At 51.8% G+C, this 23,651-nt stretch overlaps 1 protein-coding gene across 2 annotated transcripts in view; it reads left to right on the top strand.

The window, feature by feature from the left end:
- The window catches only part of RUNX3 (RUNX family transcription factor 3), a 61,189-nt gene that overhangs the window by 23,003 nt on the left and 14,535 nt on the right, over positions 1-23,651 (top strand). For both annotated transcript variants that reach the window (XM_069803156.1, XM_069803155.1), the window contains 2 exons: positions 3,324-3,428; positions 21,830-21,994. In XM_069803156.1, the coding sequence (XP_069659257.1) occupies positions 3,324-3,428; positions 21,830-21,994 (270 nt within the window). The remainder of the gene's footprint in view (positions 1-3,323; positions 3,429-21,829; positions 21,995-23,651) is intronic.

Genomic DNA, 23,651 nt, shown 5'->3' with positions numbered 1-23,651 from the left:
GAGTGAACAGTCTCCCTCCTCGGGCAGAGTCCTGGCAAATACTCATTACAGCAGTGGAAACACCTCCGCTGCCTCTAACAGGTTTCGGAGCATGAAACATAACTTAAGTGCTGATTTCTTTCTTTTTTTTTTTTTTTTAAATATATTCTTGTGGGATGAGGCTTTGTAATATTTGCAGACAAATAACCCCCACCGGGGCTCCCTGGGGCTGGCGTGAAGGCAGCACAGTGGGGTTTTCTTGCAGCGTGAAGCATGTGCTTAGCTCCCTGTGTATGGCTGTGCTTTCCTGGCAAGAGGCTCTTTCAGACCTATTTAGTGTGAAAAATCGTTTCTTATTCCATTTTTATTCTGGGTGTCATGCTTGCTTTCCCTTGTTTGGCTTAATCTCTGAAAGCCCGTTTATTCTGGCAGAAATTTGGATTCGCTGCAAAATATTTTGTTGGAGCAGAGCTCTGTGTGTGTGTATAAATGTTTGTGTAAATCCAATGCGTGGATGCGTGCGTCTGTAAACACGCAGAGGCTGCCTCCGTGAACAGCCCGTACGTGTGCCTGAGCTGCAGGAGCCCTCTAAAATCAGAAGCAGCGAGGGTCTCGTTTTGAAAACATGACTTGAAATGATTCAGAATTGGGCATTTTTAGTATTAATGTGTCTGGGATCATTCCCTGGCACTGTGAGCTGGGAAGAGCAGGTCCCTACCCCCCCCCCCAAAAAAAAAAACCCAAACAAAAAACAAATTACCATCTCCATGTGCAAGACAAAGGGAGAGGAAAAGGACCAGTTTCTCTCTATGCTTTGCTCTAAAAAAAAAAAAAAAAACCCACCCAAAAAAACCTTTTCCACTCAGATTGCACTGTATAAAATGAAAACCAAGGCCAGCGGGGTGCTGCGATGCCCGCTGCACCCCACCACCTCCTCTCCCAGATGGAATATCCCCCCGGAGCATCCCGCGGAGCCGTGGGTGCTCCCAAACCCACCCAGGAGCTGGGATCCAGCCCCATGCAGCGGGTGAACCGTGGCTGGGGCCGGGGCACGGTGGGAATGAGTAACCTCAGCCCAGCTTCCCGAGAAGGCGGGAAATGAGTAAAAATGATGCTGAGTAATAATTGTCATTTTCGATTCATGGGAGGATTTTTGAGAGCTGTTAAGAGGCACAAAAATGGCCTGGCTGGCTCTCCGCGCTCCGGCCATCCTCCCTGGAGAGGTATTCGTATCTGCAGCGGGCAGAGGGGGAAACTGAAATGCAAGGAAGTTATTTCACATGGAGATTAAACAATAAAAAATTTTAAAAATAAAAATAAATCAGATGCTGGGCTCAGCTCCCAGCGTACGGAAGGGTTTAATGTGTCGGACAAGCCGGACTTGCCTGCACGCTGCCTGCTCCCTCGCATGCAAACCAAGGGGCTGCCTCCCCTCGCCTCTCCTCCCGCGGAATTTCCTAAATAATTGCTCCTAATAATCCTCATCCCTGCACTCTGGTTCTGCAAACGTTTTTGCCAACAAATATTCAGTGTTGGTTGGTTTTTACGTGGCCGTGCAGGCACCCGGGAGCCTTCATGCTCCGCAGGCTGCGGCAGCACGGCTCTTCCATGCAGGTTGTCAGCACGACCGTTTCATTGGGGATTAAAATTGCATTTGGGAGGGTAAAAAAAAAATTCCTTTTTGTGCAGAAAATGAGCTGAAGGGTTGTGCAGCGTTTAGTCCTGTTTTGAAAGCTGAGGTAGGGCAGGGACTGATGTTTGCTGTCTGCTTTAAAGCCAGCATTTCCCTCCCCTCCGACGCTCCCGTAGAGAAACTCTCCCACCTGGGATAATTGCAGGATGTTCTCTGGAGGAGATAATTTCATTTTTTCTGTTTATTCTTTTTTCCTTCTAGCTGTGTAAATACTGTTTTGTTTTGCTATGGATATTCTCAGGTCCAACCCTGTAGCTAGATCATGGTCGGGATCTGAAAACCCCTAATCCCTTTAGGGAAAAAAGGAAAGGAGGTGGTTTCTTACTGCATTTATTTGTGAAATAAAGGCTGGAGGAGCTAAGGGCTATTGCATGGGCATTTCCAGGCTGATTCCTGCTGGGGTTTATACCTCTGAAATACTCCATAGCTTTGAAATCTCAGGGTGATTGCTCTTGGAGGGGGTTTGGTTAGAGAGGTTTGCTCCCTTGCATGTGCAAACCTCTCTCCTTTACCCAAAGGACTCCTGAATCCGGGGAGGCTGCGGGAGAGCGGAGGCCATTCCCGCGGGCAAGGAAAAGGCAGAGGGTCCAGGATGGCGATGCCAAGGCTGCAGGAGGTGGATGGTTATCGTGGTCGAGGTGGCATATGGGTGCAGGGGGATAACGCCCTCCATGATGCCAAAAAGTTTTTTCCGGCTGTGGATGGAAACGTGTTCTGCTGGAGCAAGGGGTGACCGTTGTCTTCTTGCAAAATTGGGCTCCTAAGGGCTTTTTACTGCTTTACCCCTTTTTTTTTAAAAAAAAAGGAGATAAGCTCGGTGCTTCAAAAGCATCCCTGAAAAGCCCCCAGGATGGTGTCTGAACTCTTTCCCAGCAATGGTTTTCTGGTCAGGGCTGGGAGAGGGGGACAGTCCTCGCAGCCGGCGGGGCCACCTGTCTGGTGGCCGCTTCTGGTGGCCAAAGCTGTCCGACTTCAATTCCCATTTTGTAGTTTCCAATTTCTGGCCCTGGCCCCCGTATGTGGGCTGTGGGTGCCTGTAGGGCCGACAGCCTGGCATGGGTCCTCTCCAAACGTCCCCACGTGGGTGCAGCCACAGGGCCAAAGCCACCAGGCTTCTCCTCCCGAACACCAGCACCCATCGCCTGCAGACTGATGCCCTCTCACCAGCTTGCTCCCGCAGGAGCATCCCATGGGAGCCAGGACCCTTATCCATCCCTCGCAGAGGGGGGTCCCACATCCAGCGCCGCGTTTCAGGGCAGGATTCCCATGGGAAAAGGGGAAGCATCTGAGCGGGAAGGCACCAGGAAGCTGCTGTGGGTGGAAGGGTCGATATGGGGACAGGGCAGGGGAGGGGGGGGATAAGTGACTTTTCCATCCAGGAAGGTCCTGGCTCCCGCTCTGAACCGGGTCCAAGCCTCTCTCTGCTGCAGCCAGCTGAACCCCAGCGGGAGCCGGCCGAGCTTTGTGTCTCGGCAATAATGTCTCATAAAATTAAATGATGTGTGTGTTGGAGTTCGGTGGATGTGGATATTTCTGTCTGAGCTTGCTCCAGCAGGAGCCTTTTGCTCCCACAAGAGCTGAACCCATGTGAATATCCTCATTTCTCTTTGTTTTGTTTTCCCCCCCCCACCCCCCCCCCCCCCCTCCTTAGGAAAAAGCTTTACCCTGACGATCACCGTGTTCACCAACCCCACCCAAGTCGCTACCTATCACCGAGCCATTAAAGTGACCGTAGACGGACCCCGGGAGCCACGAAGTAAGTGATGTGTTTTATTTGGCAGCCACCGAGAAGCGCGGGGGGGGGGGGCGTGCAGGGGGCCGAGCTCTCCGTGGCTGAAGGATGCAGGATGCCTCAGCGGCCGGGCAAAGCCAGCCAGTGCAGGCACCGTTTGCAGCGCGCGGAGCTAACGAGACGGCATTGGCGTGGCCAAGCGAGCCCCTAGAACGCGTGCCGCGGCGGGCACGGCTCGGCTGCTTTTCTTTTCTCCGTACGGCGGAGCGTGGCGTGTGTCCCTGCCTGCTGCTTGCTCTCGCCGCGCTCCGTATCCCATCGTGGCGGGATGGTTTTACAGCTCCTGTCCTCGTGGTGGTTGGGATGTAGGGAAAATGCTTTGGGCTTCGACGGCAAAAATACGAAGGACTCAAATGTGGCGGCGTGCAGGGCGTTTCTGGGGGGGTTACAAAGCCAGAGATGCTGCGCCTGGCTTCGGAGGCTGACTTGCTGATTATTAAACCAAAAATGTTTGCAGGTTTCCTCCACGCCGTGCTTGTATTTGCCTGTCTGTCCGCACGGGCCCAGGAGAGCTCGGCGAGCACCTTCCCCTTTTGGTTAGCGGTGGTTTCGCTTTCGGGTTGTCAAAGGCTCCGGCTGGCAGCGCCCGCGGCCGGGGGCTGCGTTGCTTGAGAAAACCAAAGAGACGATTCAACCGCAGAAAAGTCTTTCTGTTTTGATCGGGTAGGCTCTCCTGGGTGCAGGATGGTGCCTTTTGGTTGAGAGTGGCTCTTGGCAAAGGCGGCTGCGAATGGCCCTCGTTGGGTTGGTTTTCGGTGTCGGGCTGGTTGGAGCTCACTTTGGCATCTCCCGTGATGTGAGGAGCGCGGGGAAATGCTCCGGTGACGTCAGCTGGAGGAGTTTCCTCTTTCCATGAGTGTTATTTGCTCTGTTGGACCCCCTGTGCGGTGGGACCTTGTCCCCGGGGCCTCCGTCTCCAGCTTTTTGCTCTGCCTTCGCCTTCCTGCTCGCTCGACACCACCCCGGGGACTATAAAGCAGAGTTTGTTCCCTTCGCGTGTAAAGCTGTCGGTGCCCAAATTGAGGGGAAACGGTTTGATCCTTCTAAATACGCTTTAGAAAATATTTTCTGTTGATGCTGTCGTTGGGCCATCGGTGCCCCTTGATGTCAGGCCAGGTGGAGGCTGTTACCTCGGTGAAGGGAGTTTATTTGCGTCGGGGTTCATTGGATTTTCTTCCCCCTTGATTTTTATTTTGGAATGCGAGCGGCTTTACAGGAGCCTGTCGAGCTGCCGGGCTGGATTTGCAAAGCCGGCATCCAGGCGATGCAACGCTCTTGGTTTTTCTTTTAAGCCAGAAACACAAGGCAGGTCCCTGTTGTGGGGCTGGGGTGGCGAACAAATCTGGGTCGTGGTGGGTGCTGCAGCCGCTGGGAACGGGCTCAGCCCGGGGCTGGGAGGGGAAAGCAGGCAGGGGTTAGGCAGGGAATTTCACAACTCTTCCAGGTCAGGAATAGAAACCAGGTCTCCTGACTCCTGGCTCAGCCCCTTATCTGCTGCATCAGATCGCCTTTCTAATAATAATAATAATAATCAGGAATACATAAATAATAATACAAGGCGAGATAGTTACTACTCTTAGCGTTTGGTTTGCTCTGACTTCACCGATAGCCACCGCTCGCCAAACCCCCGCTGAATCATACCCGCTCCTCCTGAATTTCAACAGCTCGGCCCATCGCTCCCAATCTTTAATTTAAATTTTCTGATATGGAGACGAAGGCTTTGTAGCCAGGCGGGGAGCTGGGGGGCTGAGCCGTAGGCGTGCTCGCCCTGCGATGTTTGGGTTGGGGCCGTGCCTTCGTTTGGCATAATTAGGCAAAACTGGAGGATGGAGCGGCTTGCCCTGGCTCTGGCTTGGCGTGCCCGAGGGATGCCCTCCCTGGGACGCCGTCCTGGGCTGCAAGGTCAGCAGTTTTCTCCTTGGGGTTTTTTTTTTCTGATTTGTGGACCTCAAAATGTTTGTGCAGGAGGTGCAGGCTCCTTAAGGAAGCCTGCGTGGCATTTATTTGCTGCTTACGCCTTTGCCTTGTGTGGACCCCAAACGTCGATCTCTCCCCCCAGGCCCTGCACCTCCACAGCCCATAAAATTGCTGATTGAAGGAGTTCAGACCCAAGTTGTGTTTTTTGGGAATTTTTTCAGATCATCATAGATTTTTTGGCAGCAAAGGTTATATTTTGAATCCCAGTTTGACTCTGGGGCTTAAATTCATGATTGATGAAAATCCAGTGTCTTGCACTGGAAGAAAAAAAAAAAACCAACCCTCTTTTTTGCTACACTTTGGTTTGCGTTTTCTAATGAAGATGAAATTTAAAAAAAAAACTTAAATAATGCCCTTCACCCTTCCCTCCCTGCAGTCGCCTGCAGAAACCCTCGGTGTGGAAATGCCGGCTGCAAAATGATCTGGGCTCGCTCCTGGAAACCCAGCGTGGTTTTCCTGGTTAACCTGCCACTGGGTGGCTCTCTGGCATAGCACCCCTCGGTGCACCGGCACCCGCCGGGCTCACAGGCCGGCAACCGGAGCCGGTAAAGCTCCGGTAATAACCACCTTCGGCCAAACACGATGGCTCGCGCTGTCTTGGCTTTGGGAGGTGAGAGTTGCCAGCAGGAATTGCAATTTTTGTGTGTGTGTATAGGTATTATATACACTTTTTAACATATATATATGTAAATACATACGTGTGTGTATATATGTGCATATATATGTGTGTGTGCGTAAAAATATAAGGGGTTTTTTTTTTTTTTCCCCTTCTTGGCTGCAGTGTTGCAAATGAGTGGGACATGGTGTGTGTTGGCTCCTGTTGTGCAGGATCGGCGCTGGCCGGGGCTGGAGGCTGGATGTGGGGCTGGTGCGAGCGGGCGGAAAAGCACCCTTAATTGGGAAAGAATTGGCCATTTGTCTTGGTATCCTGGGAAAGCCCTGGGCATCGTCTTCTCAGATGCGGCGAAATTCCTCCAGCGAACGTTCTCGTGGGGTTTTTGGGCCAGAAACGCGGCTGGGCTCCATGCCCCACCTCTGACCGTGCCATTCATCTTCCACCCCTGTCCCATCACTTCATCTCAGCCCTTGAGCAAGTCTTTTAACTAAAGCTGCGCCCAGAAAAACTTCTGAGGAGTTTGAAATCGAGTCGAGATGGGCGAGACATTGCAGGGAAGCAAAGGGTGACAGTCGGAGCGCCCCGTGGGGCCGGGGGCCAAAGCCTGGATGGGGGGACCGGGAGAACTGGACCACGGTCTTGAAGACACCCAAGCGTGCTCGTTTGAAGGACCCACAGCCAAGCGAGGAACAAGGCCAAGGCGTGTGTGGGGCTGATAACAGCGGTGGCTTTGGCCAAGCCACCGTCTCGGCAGCTCCGCCGCGGTCCCTGAGCATCCCTTGCAAGCCATCCCGCTGCTCCCTCCGAGCGCCCCGCTCGCTCCGGGATATATTTTTTTTTTCTTGCGCTCAGGCTCTTTCTGGGTTAGCTCTGGAGTGAAAAAGGACATTTTTTCAAGTTGACACCTTAGCTCTAAACAAATGGCGCAGCGGGTGCCAATTGTTGACATACTTTGTACAAACAGGAAGTAATAAAATATTTGAACTTCCTGTGGAATTTCCTTCTTTTTTTTCCCCCTTCTCTTCAGCTCTTTATTTAGCAAGAGCCCGACTCAGCAGAGCTGCAGCCCTGGTGCAAAGCCCTCTCACATCCACAGCTGCTTGCAAAATAATCCACAAGAGGCAGAACATGTTAAAATGAATAGCTGGAAGCTATACAGGGATGTTTAGTCTGTTCCTGGGTAAATGGGAGCATCTCCAGGGCCTCCCCCATCACACCCACCTGCTGGCTGCCTTCCCTTTCCCTTTCCTTTCCCTTCCCTTCCCTTCCCTTCCCACCGCTCTCACCTCCTCTCTGCTGTCACTTTTGCTCTCCTCCCCCCAGCTCCCCCTTGCAGCACCAGCCCTTCTGCCCATCTCCTGAGAACTCTTGTGCAAAGTCTTTTTGTTCTTTTTCCCCCTTTAAATGCCTTTTTCCCCCCCTCTTTGACTTTTTTCTTGCTGCCATTCAGTCTTCCTTAACCTCTCTCCCCCCTTTCTAAATCTCCTTTGCCTTTAACCCCTTATTTCTGATTTCCACCCCATCCCTGCTGTCCTGGCCACTGTGTCAAGGAGGAAAGGGAGACCAGGAGGGCTCCATCACCCACCATAACCCTTGTGGGGAAGCACATCTCTACCCAGCCACACTCACCTAGGGTAGAAACCATCCCTCGGGCTGTGAGGATGCACAGAGCCCCGTGTGCCGGGGATGTGGGAAGGGGTGCAAGGCAGCCGCGCCGGGATGGGCAGAGCCCTCGCCGCTTGCATGGCGAGGGCTTGGACCTCTTTGAGTGTAAAGTTGCTTTCTGAGGTTTAATGCTGCGTAAGTTTGGGTGAATGGTGCTGGTTTTTTCCCCCCCACCTCAGCAAAGGAGGTTGAGTAGAGGGAGTGAGGTGCTGGAGCGAGGCAGCGTGGACCTCCCTGCTCTTACATTACAGTTTAATTTTCTCCTGTCCTGGGCTAAATGATGAAACGGAGGGTGAGGAAGGGAGGGTTGTAGCTTGGGTTTCCACACCTGAAGAGTGAGGGGCAGTAGGGTCCCCGTGTCCCCTCTTGTTGCCCACTCAGCCCCAGCAGCAGCGCGAGTGCTGGCGGAGGTGCTGGTGCTGGTTGGTGGTGTCTCCCGCCCTGCTCGTTTTGGGTGTGTGCGTCAGAGATTCGGTGCTTTCGGTCGTGTCCCAGCGTGGTGTGACCACAGTGCGTGCCAGGAGCGTGTCCCCGTCCTGCAGCGTCTGCTGGCTTGGACCAAGAAGAGGAGGGTGCTTGTGGCTGGGCATCCCCTCGCCAGGCAAGAGCTTTTCATATCCCCTCTCCCTTTGGGACCACAAAGAAAGCCCTGCGGGGTTTTTCTGGCTGGGCCCCATCCTGCACAGGCACAAATCCCCTCCGTGGCCACTTTTCCTCCCCAAAAAGGCTCCTTCCCTGAGGAGGGAGCGATGGGGCCATACCGGCAGCGGTGCCACCCCAGAGGGGACAGCCCAGTGGCTGCCGCTCTGGCTTACCCCGAGCACCCGTTCACCCCTTGTGCAGCATGTAGCCAGCGGGTGGAAAGGCTTCTCACCTCCCACGGCACTGAGTTGTTTCCAAGAACCGCCGCTTTTTGCTTTCCTATTTTCGAGATCCTCAGCTGGGTGAGGATTTCCCTCCCCGCCTGCCCCCTCTGCGTGACATCAGCCTGAGCCGCAGCCCGGCCCTGTGCTCTTGGCTGAGAAATGAAGAGTTTGGGATCTGCAGAGGGTGGAAACCCCCTCGTCCGTGCCGGTGCAAGGTGTTAGTGTCATCTGTGTCCCCGAGGTGTTGGCGGTTGGTGGGTGCAAGGCTGCAGCTTGGGTCCTGGCTGCCTTTGAGCACCCTGTGCATTGGGCGCTCTTGGCTTCAAGTATGGGGTAAAAAAAGCAAAAAAACGGCGAGAAAGATTGACTGTAAAGGGGAAAATCCTATCTGTAAATCCAGCCTGAAGAGGGCTTTGCCACTGTTAATACTGGGGTGGCTGTGGGAGGAGGGTGCAAGAGCATTTCTTCCAGCGGTGCTTGTGCTGCCCAGTTGGCAGCCGGTGAGGAGAAGGGGTTGTATCAGCACTTACTGGGGATGACACATACCTTGCTGTGGCTTCTCTATCCATCTCGAAGCTACGCTGATAAAAGCAGCACCCTGAACCACCCCGTCCTGTGTCGGACCCGCCAGCCCGGACACACCTCGGTACCACTGCCCACACCCCCGTATCTCACCACCTCCATCTCGGTTCTCATCCCACACCCAGCACCTCGCCAGCCCTGGCTCCCCAAACCCTGGCGCGTCTGCAAACCACCCTGAAAAAGCCTTTCTTGCTTTTTAAAAAAAATTATTTAAAGTGCATCTGGGTCCATTTTTCTTGAGTTCAGAGGACTGTGGGGTTTTTTCCCTTTTATTCCTAGTGGATGCTGCAGTTTGAGGCTAGAGAGAAAAAGGATGCGCAGGACCGTGCTAGCGAGGCAAGCGATTCCCCCACTACTTCCGCGGTCCCTCATGGCTGTAGACGAGTCTGAGATTTACTGCAAGAAATAGCAAAACTGACATCCCATTTTACTCAGGGAAGGGAAAAGAGGTGCAATATTCCACCCTGTTAATCAGAATAAGCTCTGCGGACCCCCCAATGTGATGCCAGAAGTCACCAGGCATCCCCTAGAAGACGGTGCTGCCCTAATTTGAGTCTCCCATCCTGCCCAATATAACCAGCAGAATTTGGACAGAGTGGTGCGAGGCTGAGCACTTGGGTTTTGCATTTGCCATGGGCTGCGTTGGGAAGCTCCAGTGCTTAAACTGGGACGGTTGCACGCGTGGAGTCGGTCCGTCCTCGCCGCCCTCTCTGCTCGGCACCGGGCTCGACCCCCAAACCAGCTCCGCTCCCCCCAAAGCACGGCGGGGATGTGTTTATTTGAAGGCAAAGGCAGCTTGCCCAGAGCCGAGGCTGTGCCATGGCTGGGTGAGGCCGAAGAGCTGAGTCAGCCCCTCCGCGCTCGCTGTCAGCAGGGCCCAGATTTGGGGGGTTTCGGAGGTGGGGGCTTCCCCGTGGCGTGACCTTCCAGGCTCCTGTTTGTTTTTCCTGGGGTACGGCAGCCCTGTGCAAACTTGATTCCTTTAGCAGTATCGTATTTTCATGCCTTAATGGCTTAAATGCCATCCAACGTACAAAATGATGTGTTTAATATATTGCAGAGTTAGTTATTTCCTTGCTAACTTTTGGGTTGTAATGTCTTTAAAAGCATTGATGGTTTCTGGTGAGATTTCTGACCCCTTGGTAATTGCTTGTAACAAAGAGCATCTCTTTAGGGCTTCCCTCATTTGCACTGTTTTGGGGGAAAAAAGAGAGAAAGACGAAGCGGAAATGTTCCCGTTACATTTTTGCTCTTGGGGAGCGGGGGAGATGCTGGGAACCCCATGGCAAAGCTGCTGTTTGCCCCCCAGCCTGGTGGGGATTTTGGCCGCCCCGTCTTGGGATGCTTGGATCTGTGCTGCGGGGGAACTTGTGTAAATCCACACCGTGCTTCCTCCACATGGGGGAAAAAAAAAAAGGTTGTCTCATGCTTTTGTTATGAAGCAACTTTGAGAGGAGACGGGGACCTGGAAGAGCTCTGCAGGGCTCAGGGAGGCTCGGGGAGATGCATCGTGGCCCTCCGGGATGCCAGCTCTGTAAATCTGGATGGTGAGATAAAATCTGTAGCTCTCCCATTCCCGGGACATGGGGGAATCAGGATCTACAGAGCGGCAGACACGGGTGCGGGTCACCGAGGGCCAGCCTAAAATATCTGAGGATGAAGAAGAGGGAGTGGGGCAGTCAGACGGGGTTACAGGATGGGAGCCAAAGAGGAGCAAGGGCAAAATGATCTCCTATTGCTGTATTCTTACGAGCAATTTTGGGACCCCGCAGTCTGCAGCGTGCCCGGGGCAATGACACCCCGTTTCCTGCGCCTTTTACGCTCGGAAATTTGATACGGCTTTGGCAAGTGCTTGGAGAAGAGATAATAAATTATTAGAGGGTCTTGCGCTTCTCAGAAGCTCAAATAGAAACCCAGGACGGGGGCTGCGTCGTGCCAGTATTGTACGATTTCAGATCTTTATCTTGGCAAAAAGGCTTCCTTGTGGGGATGCATAAAACTTGAACTTGAGATGTTTCTGTAATTAAAAGCAGGCTCAGTGCTGAAGTGCTCCCGTGGGGTGATAGTTTTGGGTATTATTAGGGTCTTTTGTGTTATTCCCCTGCTTGTCCTTAGCTAGATATAAATACACAGACATTTCCCAGTTTGTCCGGGAATTAGGAAAAAAAAAAAAAGGGGAAATGGCAAAGAAAAAGGAAAAATAAGGAGGAAAAAAAAAGACAGCTAAATCAATCAAACCAACAAAATCATTTAAATAAATAAGTGACCTCACCACTTCCTGGACAGTTATTTGTCGATATAAAATTGCTATAATTTGTTCTAATTTAAAATGCGGTGCTTAAAATACGCTGATTTCCCACTTCTCGAGACCTGTCCCCTTCCCTGGGGAGGAAGAGGAGGAAATCCTGAGTGACACTTTCTCACTTCCCTATTAACTCTCTGCTCTGGATGAGCTGCGGCCGTTTGAGACAGAGGTTTAAAGAAACCCTGCGGGCTCCCTACGACCTCCCGGGCGCTTCGGCATCGCTCTTGCTGGTGGGGGACCTGCCACGGTGCTTCCCCACAGTGGCCCTTGGGCACGGGGGGAGATGATGCTGCCCAGGGACATCAGGCTAATCCCAGCCGTGCTCCAGCCTCCGGTTTTGCCGGTCGGAACCTGTGCAGAGCTCGTGGGTCTTTGCTTCTCCGCACGCTGATCCAGCCCCGCAGAGGGCCCTACCTGGGGGAGGAAAAGGGCTGTGGATGGGACGTAGTGTTTTTGGGGTGTCCTGAAACCAAGCAGGCATGGGATATCCTCCGTGGGAATGCAAGGTATTTTAATATTTTAGTTTTATTGGTGTTTTCTCTGCCGTCCCTGAGGAAAAGGGCTGTGGATGGGACGTAGGCTTTTTGGGGTGTCCTGAAACCAAGCAGGCATGGGATACCTTGCATTCCCATGGAGGATATTTTAATGTTTTAGTTTTATTGGTGTTTTCTCTGCCGTCCCTCCAGCTGCCGTTGGGTTTGCTGGTGCCTGGGTCAGGGCACTTGCATGGACGGTGCCCGAGAGCCCCGACCGCCCCATGCCTCCAGCACAGAAACCATTCAGCTCCATCCCACTCTTCCCTGTCCCGTTTGCTCTTTGGATGAAGACAAATGAAAAGCAAACCCTGGCCGGGTCGAGGGGCTGGGAGGATGGCACAGCATCGGGTCCATCCCTGCAACACCCCACCAGGCACCTCGAGTGGGGCACGACGCCTGCTCTCGCCCTCCATCTGCCAGATCCCTCAAAAACCTCCCTCACACCCCATTAACCGTGGCCTTTGCAGCGAGCGGCCGGGCAGGAGGCAAAAGATGAGGTTGAACCCGCATCTCTCGGAGCGTGGAGGAGGCCCGCGGGTGGTGGGGCAGCAGCCGGCCCCGGGCTGGGGAGGGATGAGGAGACGCCGGCTCGGGGCTCCCAAGTTCATGCAGGAGCCCTTGCAAATCGGTACTTGCTGCGAAGGAGGGTTTCTCTGTTTGTATTCCCATCGCTAATGTGTTTTGATCCCAGCGGGGAAATTTGCACCCTTTGGTATCTGCCGAGACCGACCAGGGCATTGTTTTCTTGCAGAGGCAGTTCGGACCGCTGTTGATACATGCATGGCAAGCAATTATGTTAAACTACCTCCTCCTCTAATTTCTTATAGGCACTGCTATCCAGTTAACCCCTTCGGGCTTCAATCCCACAAAGACAAGGCGAGGGGGAATCGGAGCTCAGCTCTGGGGCAAGCGGATAAAAATCTCTCCAGGAGAAAAGCAGCCCGGCATTGGGTTTCTGTGGGTCAGGCTGTGCAAGACCCCCAGCCCCGTGTGGGACCCACTCGCCCCTCGGCAGGGCACGGGGACGCCCCGGGGGACACCGGGGTGCTGGGGGCTTGCAGAGCGTTCCCTGGGGAGAGCGAAGCGGGGACAAAGGTTGCCCGACCGTGCTCAAAGCAATGGGTTTGCATCGCCTGGGCCTTTGGTGCTACAGCTCGAGGGTGTAATCCCGGCCTCAAAAGAAGTATTAATAGAGCAACTCAAATTATATGGGCTCCAGTAAATTCACTCCTCTAATTATTTTATTTGCTGCTTATAGTAAATTCCACCTCTCCTTTTATAATCACCGGGTGCATAATAACTTCAAAATCATTTCACTTAAAAATGACCAATATTTTCTAAGCAAAGCAGTATTGGGAGTCAGAACAGGGAAATTATTTTTGCTTGCATTGTACAAAGAAATCTTTGTTGAAATTGGTTGCAACACCTCCTGCTTTTGAAAGCTTCAGGAAAACCCCAGGGCACGATTCTCAGCTGGGGTGGAAGAGACATACCTGGTCCTGCTCTGGCTTTGAAAATAAATCGGAATCAGAGAAGTGGGCACAGATAGTGTATTTGGAAGAGATTAAACGGGAGCAAAAGGATCCTCTGGTGGATGGAGGATGTTTAGAGAATTAAGTTTCATTGAAGGCTTCTTCCAGAAGGATGTCGGCGGTGTTTCGATGCCGGCTGCGGAGGCGAGTTGTGCCAGGTGCCGTACAAATAAATAGCAAAAGAAATTCCTGCTGGGTCCAGCGGTGCGGCCCAAAAGCAGCTGTGCAAAGGGACATGTGGGCTGGGACGCAGGTGAGGGCACACACTGGCACTAAAAAAGGAGTATTTGCAAGCATTGTGGCAAGGATGTTGGTGAGCTTCACTCCTTCGCATAGGGGCAGTGTTTTGCCCTGTGCCTCAGTTTACCCATTTGTAAAGCAGATCTAATAACCTGGTGGGCAGCAGGTGATGCGGGAGCGTTGCACATGTGTGGAGGCTGTCGTCGGCGAGGATTTATCATGCTGTAGCTGGGACTGCATGTTGCAGGGTTATTAACGCAATGTGGCCCCGTTTCCCTCGGGCAGGATTTGCAAGCTCGAGGACAATGCAAAGGGTCACAGATTGGAAAAGAGAGAAAAAGAAAAAAAAAGTAGTCAGTGCTAAAAGGCAAGTTTCATTTCAGGGAAGACAACAGCTAAAGGACCATAACTATCAAACAAAACCACAAGATCACATCAGATGTCAGGGCAGGACACGTCTCGTTTCTCCCTCTCGAAAGGGCTTATCAGCGCAACCAATCACTTTAATGATGTGGCAGAGGGAGGAAGAGGATTTGACTCAAAGTGAGATGAAATTTAGTTCCTAAGACCCTTCTCTTCCGCTGCTGGAGACCAGTCACCTGTTCTGCAATCAGCCAGAGATAAATCATATCCTGTAGCGGAAGGTGCTTAGACATGATTTTGCATTATTTTATCTTACTCTTTCCAGTGAATCTACCTGCTGTAGTGGGAGAGGGGGGCAGAAGGGAGGAAGAAGAGGGACCCAGCAAGCAGAGAGCATCCCCGGTGCCCATCTCAACCTCCGAGCCCTTGCACCGAGGACGACAGCAGCGGGAAGGCGCTGAGCAGCCGAGCCCCGTGCTGCTGTGCTGGAGGTTCCCAGCCAAGCAGATCCTGAAATCGGGTGCAGGAGCCGGCAGCAGCTCAGCAGCCCCACGCTGCCCACAGCCACGGAGCCCAGTGTAGCCTGTGCATAGCTCTGCTTTTTTGGCTTTGGAGCAGCAGCGTGGCAGAGAGGATTAAGGGTGCTGCGCAGGTAGCGTTGCTCTGGGGCTCTTGCTTATAGCGTTGCGCTGTGTGTGCTGGCAAAGCTTGGCAGGAGCTGTAATTATCCGACATACCAGCCGGTCTCTGGAGATGGAGCTTGGAGCTTAGTCCTGGGATCGGGGGATATTAATATTCAAATGTCAGGGATCGGCTCCAGCTCTGTCCTAGGGCAAAGGGGAAACCCAGCGCTCAGCATCCTCAAACCTTGGGAAAGTTTGGGTCTGATCTGGGTTGCACTGTGTTACCGAGAGCACAGGACCGCCTGGCAAAACGCTGCTATATCCAGTTGGCTGCTGCGTGGCCCTGCAGCGTCAGATACATCTCATATCCATTAGCTGTACCACGGCACATTCCTTGCACAGGTCTGAACCCAGCAGATATTCCTCCCCATCCTGGGCAGAGTATCCTTAACCAGTGTCACCCAAAGGAATTTGATGTGCTTGCCCTAATGGAACAGGTTATTAACTGGGGAAAACCAGCTATACTGGTACCACGCAGGTCCCATTTCAAGTTGCTAGATAGCAGGCATTAACTCACTGTAAATTGGCATCACTCCACTGATCTACGTAGTGACAGCTAATATATGCAATTGAAAATCTGATCTCAGACGTGACTGAGGCAATACCAGCTGGATGTACTTGAGATCTGTCTGCTTCCTCCCAAGCACCCAGCTTTGAAATCTTTGAATCAGGGGTTTTGCCTAATTCCATGAGAACTGGATCACAGCCCATAAATGAATTTTGCCTTCCTGGAAATGGGAGCAACTGCAGAGAACTCAGTGAGGCTGGTGGTTTTTGCACCCTGCTATGAAAGCTGCTGCATTTCCCGCAGATGTGCACTGATCTGCTAATTTTGTGATACACGAGGTGAAATTTTCACATCTGCAAATCAAAACTTTTAAAACCCGCCTAATTCACTCTGCAGTCTCAGAGTCAGATTTTCAGAGGTCTTTCAGGATGGAAAGATGCAGCAGGAAAGCACTTGTGGGGATTTTCAGCAAGGCATGAGTGGGCTAAATGCTTAAACCTGATGAATTTTACCCAGTCTGTTGCCGCCAGCTTTCCCTGTGCTGTGAAGTGCTTTATATATCTTTGCAAATCCAGAAAGACTCAGTCTCCCTGCTGAAACCCTGGGAATGGGGAGCCTCTGTCCTTTAGGGATTTGTGCCGAAGTTGCATGGAAATTTGGGTGTGATATTCCTTCTGATTTGAACGCGGGCTGTGGCTCTTGCATCCCAGGAGCTTTTGGAAATGCTACCCAAGATTTCTGTTTAAATATCTGAATTAATGCCCTGCTTTGTTTTCCTTCCAGAGGGCTTAGGTTTGGGGTCTCCCAGTGTAATTAAAGGCCACCACAGGATCTGTCAGAAGCTGCCCCACTTGCAAGGCCTCCCATTGCAGGGTGGGCAGGGAGCGAGGGAGAGGCAAAGTCAAGGGACTAACCCGTAAGTGAGAAGAGATTAGGGCTTGCAAAGCCAGCTAATCAATACCAGGCTGCCTAGAACGAACATCTCTCCCGCTGCTGGAGCTTCAGACAGTAAAAAACCTACTGTAAATGCAACATATCTCTGTGCTTCCTGCCAGCTGGCCGGGAGCCAGCCTATTTCCTTCAAAAAGAGGGATATTTATTTTCATCCTTTTAGAGGCAGCCAATTCATCTCAGACCACCACCAGCTAAAAAAGCTTTATAAATTAGCAGCCTTTTTTTAAATTCTCTCCCCCACCCCCTTAAATATTATTTTCCTTTCGTTGTTCAAGTCGGTGTAAATCCTCTGCCAGGACATGCGAGCCGAGGCGCATTGCGACACACTCCCCTTTCTCTCCAAGCTGGAGAAAGACAGTAGCGGTAGTGTCTCACGAAAGCCAGAGGAAACCAAAGCAAAGCCTTGCCGTGACTGATTCTCTTTCCAAATGGCGTAAGCAGGCCAACTTCAAACATGTGAATAATGAGTTATCTGTGCTTGACTTTGTTCGGCAGCAGAAGAGACGGTTCCTTCTAACATTTTCCTCCTGTTCCCTCCTGTGAACTTCTGGGCTTCAGCTTTTAGAAGTGGGCTGAAGTAGCATTGGCACTTGCCGGCCGCTGCTGCTCACCGGAGCTCGGTGAAGATCTCCATCATCCTCCGTGGAGACGTCATGTTTGAGTCCCTTCCAGCTGCTGGCACTGTGGGCAGCCCGGTTCCTGTCTCCACGCTGTCCTCCCCTCCCTCCTTCACTGGCCATGGGGCTCCACCAAATTCTTCTTGGCCGGGAATTTCCCATGGCAAGTCTCGAGCTGGAGGTGGGTTTCCAGGGAAAATCTGAGGGATGTTCATGTCTTGTGTTATAGGTGTGCAAAGATGAAACCGCCCCAACATCTGCTGTAAGGGACAGGCCTGCTGTTCCCATAACACAGGCGTTTCACATGTGGCTTGTTTCTGGAGCACATGCTGGGACTTGATAGTCTAGCCGAGACTCAGACTGGGAAAAAATTCAACCCTCTGTAGAGGATTGGCGTGTCTCTCTGAAGTACCTATTTTGAGGGCTACAAGAGTGATTTGAAAGGTGTTTTGCGCATTGAGCCGGAGTTTTATCCGCTGCTGATTGCTTTCTTGTGGTCCATTCTCACGGACGTGTAGAGACTAAGCCACTGGGCTGTGTGCAGCATGGCTGCATGGGCTGCTCCTGGTGAGCTCCTTCTCGGCTAAGCTGTAGAGCTTGGCTGTTAGTATTTGAGCAGAGCCTTGGGTGGAGGATGGTGGGAGCTTGCCGGTGGGATGCTTGGAGCCTTGCTTTGAAGGTGGACAAGTTGGGGCATCTGTGGCCGCTGATGGCTCGGCTCGAGCTGCTGCCCCAGCCCATGCTACCGTCTCCTGGTTCTTGTCTCCTCCTTACTGGAGCTAAGGAAATGATCTGCAAATGTGTGTGTTAATGAACATCCCCCCCCCGAGCTGAAACGCTCCACGTTTCCTTCGCTCCAGCTTGCCGCCAGCGTTTCGCAGCAAGACGCCTGGAGAGGGCCAAGCCACTTCCCACCATCTGCTCTCCCATCCTTTGGTAGCACGGGGCTACAGTGGGGGACGGGGACAAACGTGACACCCAAATCCGAACCCGCTGAGGTTGGAGAGCAGGCTGTGCAGCTCCTTGTCTCTCCCAGCTGTAACCCCATCTACATCTAAGCACAGATAAATCAGGGGACTGGGACACCCAGGCACCCCAAAGAGTGTTTTTTTAAATCAAATCTGCCGGCTCTGAGATTTGGTATCACTCAAGCCATGAAGTTCCTGGATCCCCTTTCTACCTTTGATCAACTTTATATTCTGCATCTCAGTAATCTGGGGAAATAAGCTGCTTTTGGTGAACACCCCCCGCCACTGCCTGGAAACCCCATGCCGGTCCCAGCTTCGGAAGCCACACCAGGTTGCACACTCCTAGAAGGAAGAGCAGGGTCTGTTTGGTCTTTGAAATGTTTTAATGCAGAAAGCATGTCTTTAAATCATAGCTTTGATGGCCTGAGCTCCAGTGCCGGCACACACTGTTTCGCTGTCTGCATTCCAAGGAAACACCCAAAACTTCCAGTATGCTTCTTATTACTGGCCTAAAGTGTCAAATTCACATCGGCTCTTCCAGCTGGGAAGTGTTCAATGGGATCGTTTGTTTGATATGCTGATACAGATCTTGTTATTGCATCAAGGATCGTAGGTGATCTGTCAATGTTTACATCATGTCATGTTCAATATCGGAGTTAACTGATTCGGAAACCCGATCCAGCATTAAAATCCTTGCGCTGTTGACAAGAAGTGCCTAAGGTCAGTAGCTGCCATCATTTTATAGTACTAAGGACTGTCATTTCCATAAATATTGACCTGCAAGCCAGCGCTAGCACAGCCGGAAATGCAGTGCAAAATCTCCAACCCAACAGCAGGTTTCGTGCCCCAAAATTCACAGGTCCGGGTGATTAAGACTTCTCAGACAGATTTCTTGGGATGAGGTCTGAAGCTGTTTGAAGTTGATTGAAAATCCGCCCACTGGCTTCGGGAGGCTTTGAGTCAGTCCTTGGGTTAAGCTAGAAACCACCTCCGTCTTCTCTAAGGTATGAGCTATTGTTCACTTGACGGCATTGGTTTCCTCTCCGTGACAGCTGTGGGTAGATGGGGAAGGGCTTTTAATGAAGCCAACCGCTGCAGAAATTAAAAAGCTCAGGTTGTTCTGATGAAAGAAACCCATTAATAGCGATTCTCTCTTGCGTGACAAAGTCTGACGTCCCTAGCTCTAAGTGACAGGCAGCAGGAAGTCCTGGGGAGACAGCCTGTACCGAAGAGGGTTGCCAGTCCAAGGTGGTGGTTTTTAACTCATTCTCTGCCTTGTTTCATAGGGTTTAGAGCTGCCAGGTCCCACCGGTGGATATGGGGCGGGATACAAACCGGAGAGGGTCTAGAAGAGCCGGGAAGGGTCTTGATCCCACCGCGGCTCTCCTCTGGGCTTTCACTCCTAAATGAGCCCCTGTGTTTGCCTTGACTTATATTTGCATAAAATTTTCTACTTTCTTTTTATCAGGATAGTTTTAGGGTTTTGGGGGTTTTGCTGGTAATTGCTGGGTCTCCCCACAAACCAGCCCCTTTTAGAGGATGTAAGTACAGCACTGCTATTTACTTGAGGCTTAAAAACCTCACGGGGCTGCGCCCGCGTTCAGACAGGATGGGGACTGGAGCAACCACAGTGCAGCATGATGCAGCCACATGAAGCCCTCAGTTAAGTCGTACGGCTAAATAATCTTTAAAAACATTACCAACATAGAGATCACTTGATTTATTTTTCAGGATTTTCTCCATCACATGCCAGATACTACCACAGGATAGGGTTTCAGCTGAGATAGAAGCAGAGAATTTGATTTCCATTAAATTTCCGTGGAACTTGGTCTTTGAAGTCCTTTTGGCTTCTCTGCTAAGCTCTGCCTGAGAAAACTGGTTAAAGGAAAAACATAAACCTATTTTTCTTCTTCTGTGCTCAAATGTATATTGCAATAATAGAATGTGGACCAAAACAAGACACCTCACTGCACACGCTTTCCCCCTTGGGGAAAGCACAAATACCATGTGACAGATGCTGCTCACGTCTCCAAAGGCCCTCAGATAACACAGAGATGCCGGAGGTCTAGGGACGCACAGAGATTAGAAGAAATCGTTTATGGTGTTGATCTGAGGTTTCCTTGGTTTACTTCACACAGCAGGGAAGATACATTTTCAAAATACCGCTGGGTTTTGCTTTCTGCTGGGAGTTCATCCTTACCGAGTTTTGCTCTCTGGTGTCAGCATGTTTTCCTTTGGTTTGGACTTTACACACCCAGGAGCCTGCGGATTAGAGCGTTTGGGGGGGATGGTGGGGCTCACCTGGATGTGGAGCTCCCAGGGGAGGGTCAAAGCCCCTGAAAAACTGTGGCTGGGGGCAGTTTGCTGTTAGGATACCCATGGAGCACCGCCGTGGCAGGGAACTTCACTGGGAGCATGAGATCCCCTCCAGAGTCGATGTTCTCCCCTCCCGTCCGAGCCGTCCGGCGTCTCCGCAGACAGCCTGGCAAGTGCAGCCTGAGCTCGACGAGGCAAGCAAATGCGAGATCAGAAGATATCAGACATCAGATTTAAAGAGGGGGAAGTCTGGGGACTTTCTGTGACTTTGCTATAAATTGACACTGAGCTCACGCCACGCAGATGTGAGGGGGGAAGGGAGGGGGGTGCGAGCAAGAGGTGCCTGCGTTTTTCGCCTTTTAAATGCGTCACTTTTCTTCTTAAAAGCCACTGAGAACTGAGCTTGACTTGGTAGATGTTGGGCCGTAGGGCTGGATCTGATAAGGCCCGGCTCTCAGAAGAGCTGCAGAAGGGTTTCTTCCCAGCTTCTCTCCTATCGCCCCGGCGTGCCTGCACACCTCCAGTGCCCCCAAGCTCTGCTCTCGATTATGCCAGGATAAGGCGTTCGCCACCTTGGGAAGGTCCTTTCATGGCAGGTGCAAAGAGCTGGGGGGGGGTTGCACGGCCGTCTGGCTGCGGCAGGTAAAGAGCAAGGAGAATCCAAGGTCTGAACCTGGCACTGATGTAAAACTGAAGCAGCTCCGGCTTCTTTGGAGTCCCTCCAGCTTTGTGCGGGTGTAACTGAGACTGGAATCCGGCCCAGAGAGAGTGAAGCCGTTCGGCGATGATTAATATAGTAAAATGCGAAAGTTATGTATCAAGTGTATTTCATGCGCCTCTTGCCTCAGGACAATTAACATAAATTTAATAATTATTGCCCTGTGCCAGCAGCTGCTACCTAAGGAGCTGGGAGTGCTTTACAAACGCTCATTAGTTGCTGCCCTGCCTGGGGGAGGTAGGTGAATAGTCTCCCCATTTTACGGGTAGGAAAAGAGGAACAGAAAGAAGCAAAGTGAGATGGCCAAGGTGTGGTACCAGGGCGGGCTGCTCCCATCTCTCCTCCTGCACCTTCTCCAGCCCTGCTTGGCTCTGACCCCGTTGGGTGGGCAGAGCTGGGTCAGGGGCTGGAGTAAGACAAGAGTTTGTTCTCTATGCGCTGAGAAAATGCTGTAGAAAATACGTAAAATTCGACATTTCCTTTGCTGGTTCCCCAATCGCCACCTTGCCAGGAGATGGAGTTTCTCCAGCCTTGCACGTATCTCCCCTCCTTGTTCGGAGGGATTGAGGGCTGGTGTAGGCTGGTTGCTTGGGCACGGCACAGGGCATTCTCACCCCAGCACTGGCATCCTGCTCCTTAATCGGATGCTGACTTGCCGGACGATCTGGGGCCTCCCGTGTGGGTCAGTCTGTGTCCCTTCTTTGTCGCGCTTTGTCTGTCTGAACTGCGAGGTCTTCCCGCGTGTGCGTGCTGTGCAAAGCCCCCCGGGGAGCCGATCCCTGCTGGGGCTGCCACACATTACCCCCATGCGAATAATAGCAAACCGCGAAGGTGGAGGCTGCGCTGACTTTGTGTGTAACCAGGGTGCTCTAGCCAAAGGGTAACTGATTAGATATCAGACTCTCTTATCATGTTCCAGGGCACAGACAAAAGCTAGAAGACCAAGCCAAACCCTTCACCGACCGCTATGGGGAGCTGGAACGGCTGCGCCAGTCCATGAGAGTCACCCCAACAACACCCAACCCCCGCGGATCCCTCAGCACCCCAAGCCACTTTGGGTCCCAGGCTCAAACTCCAATACAAGGTAACTGGCTGGGTGCCCCAGCCTGGCATCGCACCCCGAACCCTTGTGCTCCTGACACAGCCGGGCAGGGAGCGGAGCTGTCCCAGCCGAGCAAGCTTCCCTCCGGATGGTATTTTAGGGCTGGAGTCCGGCTCTCCCCTGGGTAAGGAGCCCCGCCTGGGGGACAAGCCAAGGAGGGGTTTGGTTGGGTTTCTTGACCATGGAAGCCTTTTTGCTCCCATTAAATAAGTAGACAGCTGCTGAATCATAAACCCAGGTGCTTTCGCTCTGTGCACCATTAGATACAGGGTCTTAGGAAAAACTGCGCAGTTTCAGCGGGAACGTGAGGGAGATCAGAGCAACGTACTTTGAATCCAGTAGCTTCTTTGACATGAAGGCACCCGCATAGATGGTTAAGCATCAACTAGAAAGGGTGTATTATACTTTACATGCTAATCCAAATGGTTTCTTATCTTGTTGCATTGTGTTTATGCCAAGTCTGGTGATCCATCACCCAGCTCCAGCATAATTCCCCACACGTATGCACACCTGCATGGGCGCACGCGTGCGCGCACACACACACACACACAGAGGCTTTGCTCTTCCCATATTTGCCATCAGCATAGCTGAGCCCTCGGGCGTTCCCCATGAATCTGCGTCGTAGCTTGTTGCCAGGAAAGAGGTAGGAATTGCCACCAGAGTTACCCGAGAGAGGTCAGTCTGCTAATTCCCATGCACCTGAATTTCAGCCCCAAACTAAGCGGTGCATTTGAAAATATCCAGCTGCCTTGCTGCTCCCCACTTTCTGCACCTCTCAGCACAGCCAGATGCCACCAGGATGTGTTAAGAGAGACCGTTCTCCCGTCCGCACGTGAGACGTGCTCCTTTTCCTTGCATTTTTAATCTCGGTGGTGTTTTCCTTCGAAAATCAGCAGAAATGCTAATGGGGATTTAAGGGATAGTATTTAAGCTGTCTGCATTTTTAGTTTTGGTGAAAAGTGGCCCTTCTTGGAAGGTTTCATATGAAAAGGTCCAAAAGCTTTTGTGTTGCATTTTCAGAAGTGACGCAGATGTTTGAAAACCTCAGTGTCATTGGCAAAGAGGGTGTCTCAGGCGCAAAAACATGTTTGAAAACGTTACCCGAACTGTAAAATCTGCCTCGCTCCTCCCAACCCAAAATTACAGTGAAAATTTAATTTATTTCTCATTGAAATGCAAATCTTTATGCTTGGAATTTTCATTGATATTAGCATGGTTTATGAGAAGAACCTGGGCATTTTGTGTAGGACTATCATTTGATTTTTGTTTTAAAAAGCAAGAGGGAGAGAGAGAAAGAGTTTTATAGGCTCCTTCCATTGGCTACATAATAAAGAGAGAGATTCTTGGGAGAAGAAAAAAAGATGCGTATTTTAAATTAGCACAGTCCCCTGTAGTGCCAGAAACCCAAAGAGCCTTGTTTGGAGCAAAGAATCAGGTGATGACACAAATTCAACAAGAAAAAAATGAAACTGGCCACAAGCTACCGTCCATGCCAAATTCCCAAATGTCAAGTGACAGCAGGAGTGGAGACACACAAAATTAGCCATCTAAAATCATTCCTGCGGAGTGAATCCAAAGTACCAGGAATGCTGCAAAAGGCAGTTCGTGCACGCTCTGCTCTTGGCTCCCTCGTTCCCAA

This window comes from Haliaeetus albicilla, chromosome 16 (assembly GCF_947461875.1).
Source record: "Haliaeetus albicilla chromosome 16, bHalAlb1.1, whole genome shotgun sequence".
NCBI lineage: Eukaryota > Metazoa > Chordata > Aves > Accipitriformes > Accipitridae > Haliaeetus > Haliaeetus albicilla.
The sequence above is the reverse complement of the archived record's forward strand: the minus strand, read 5'-3'. Positions and strand labels throughout refer to the sequence as shown.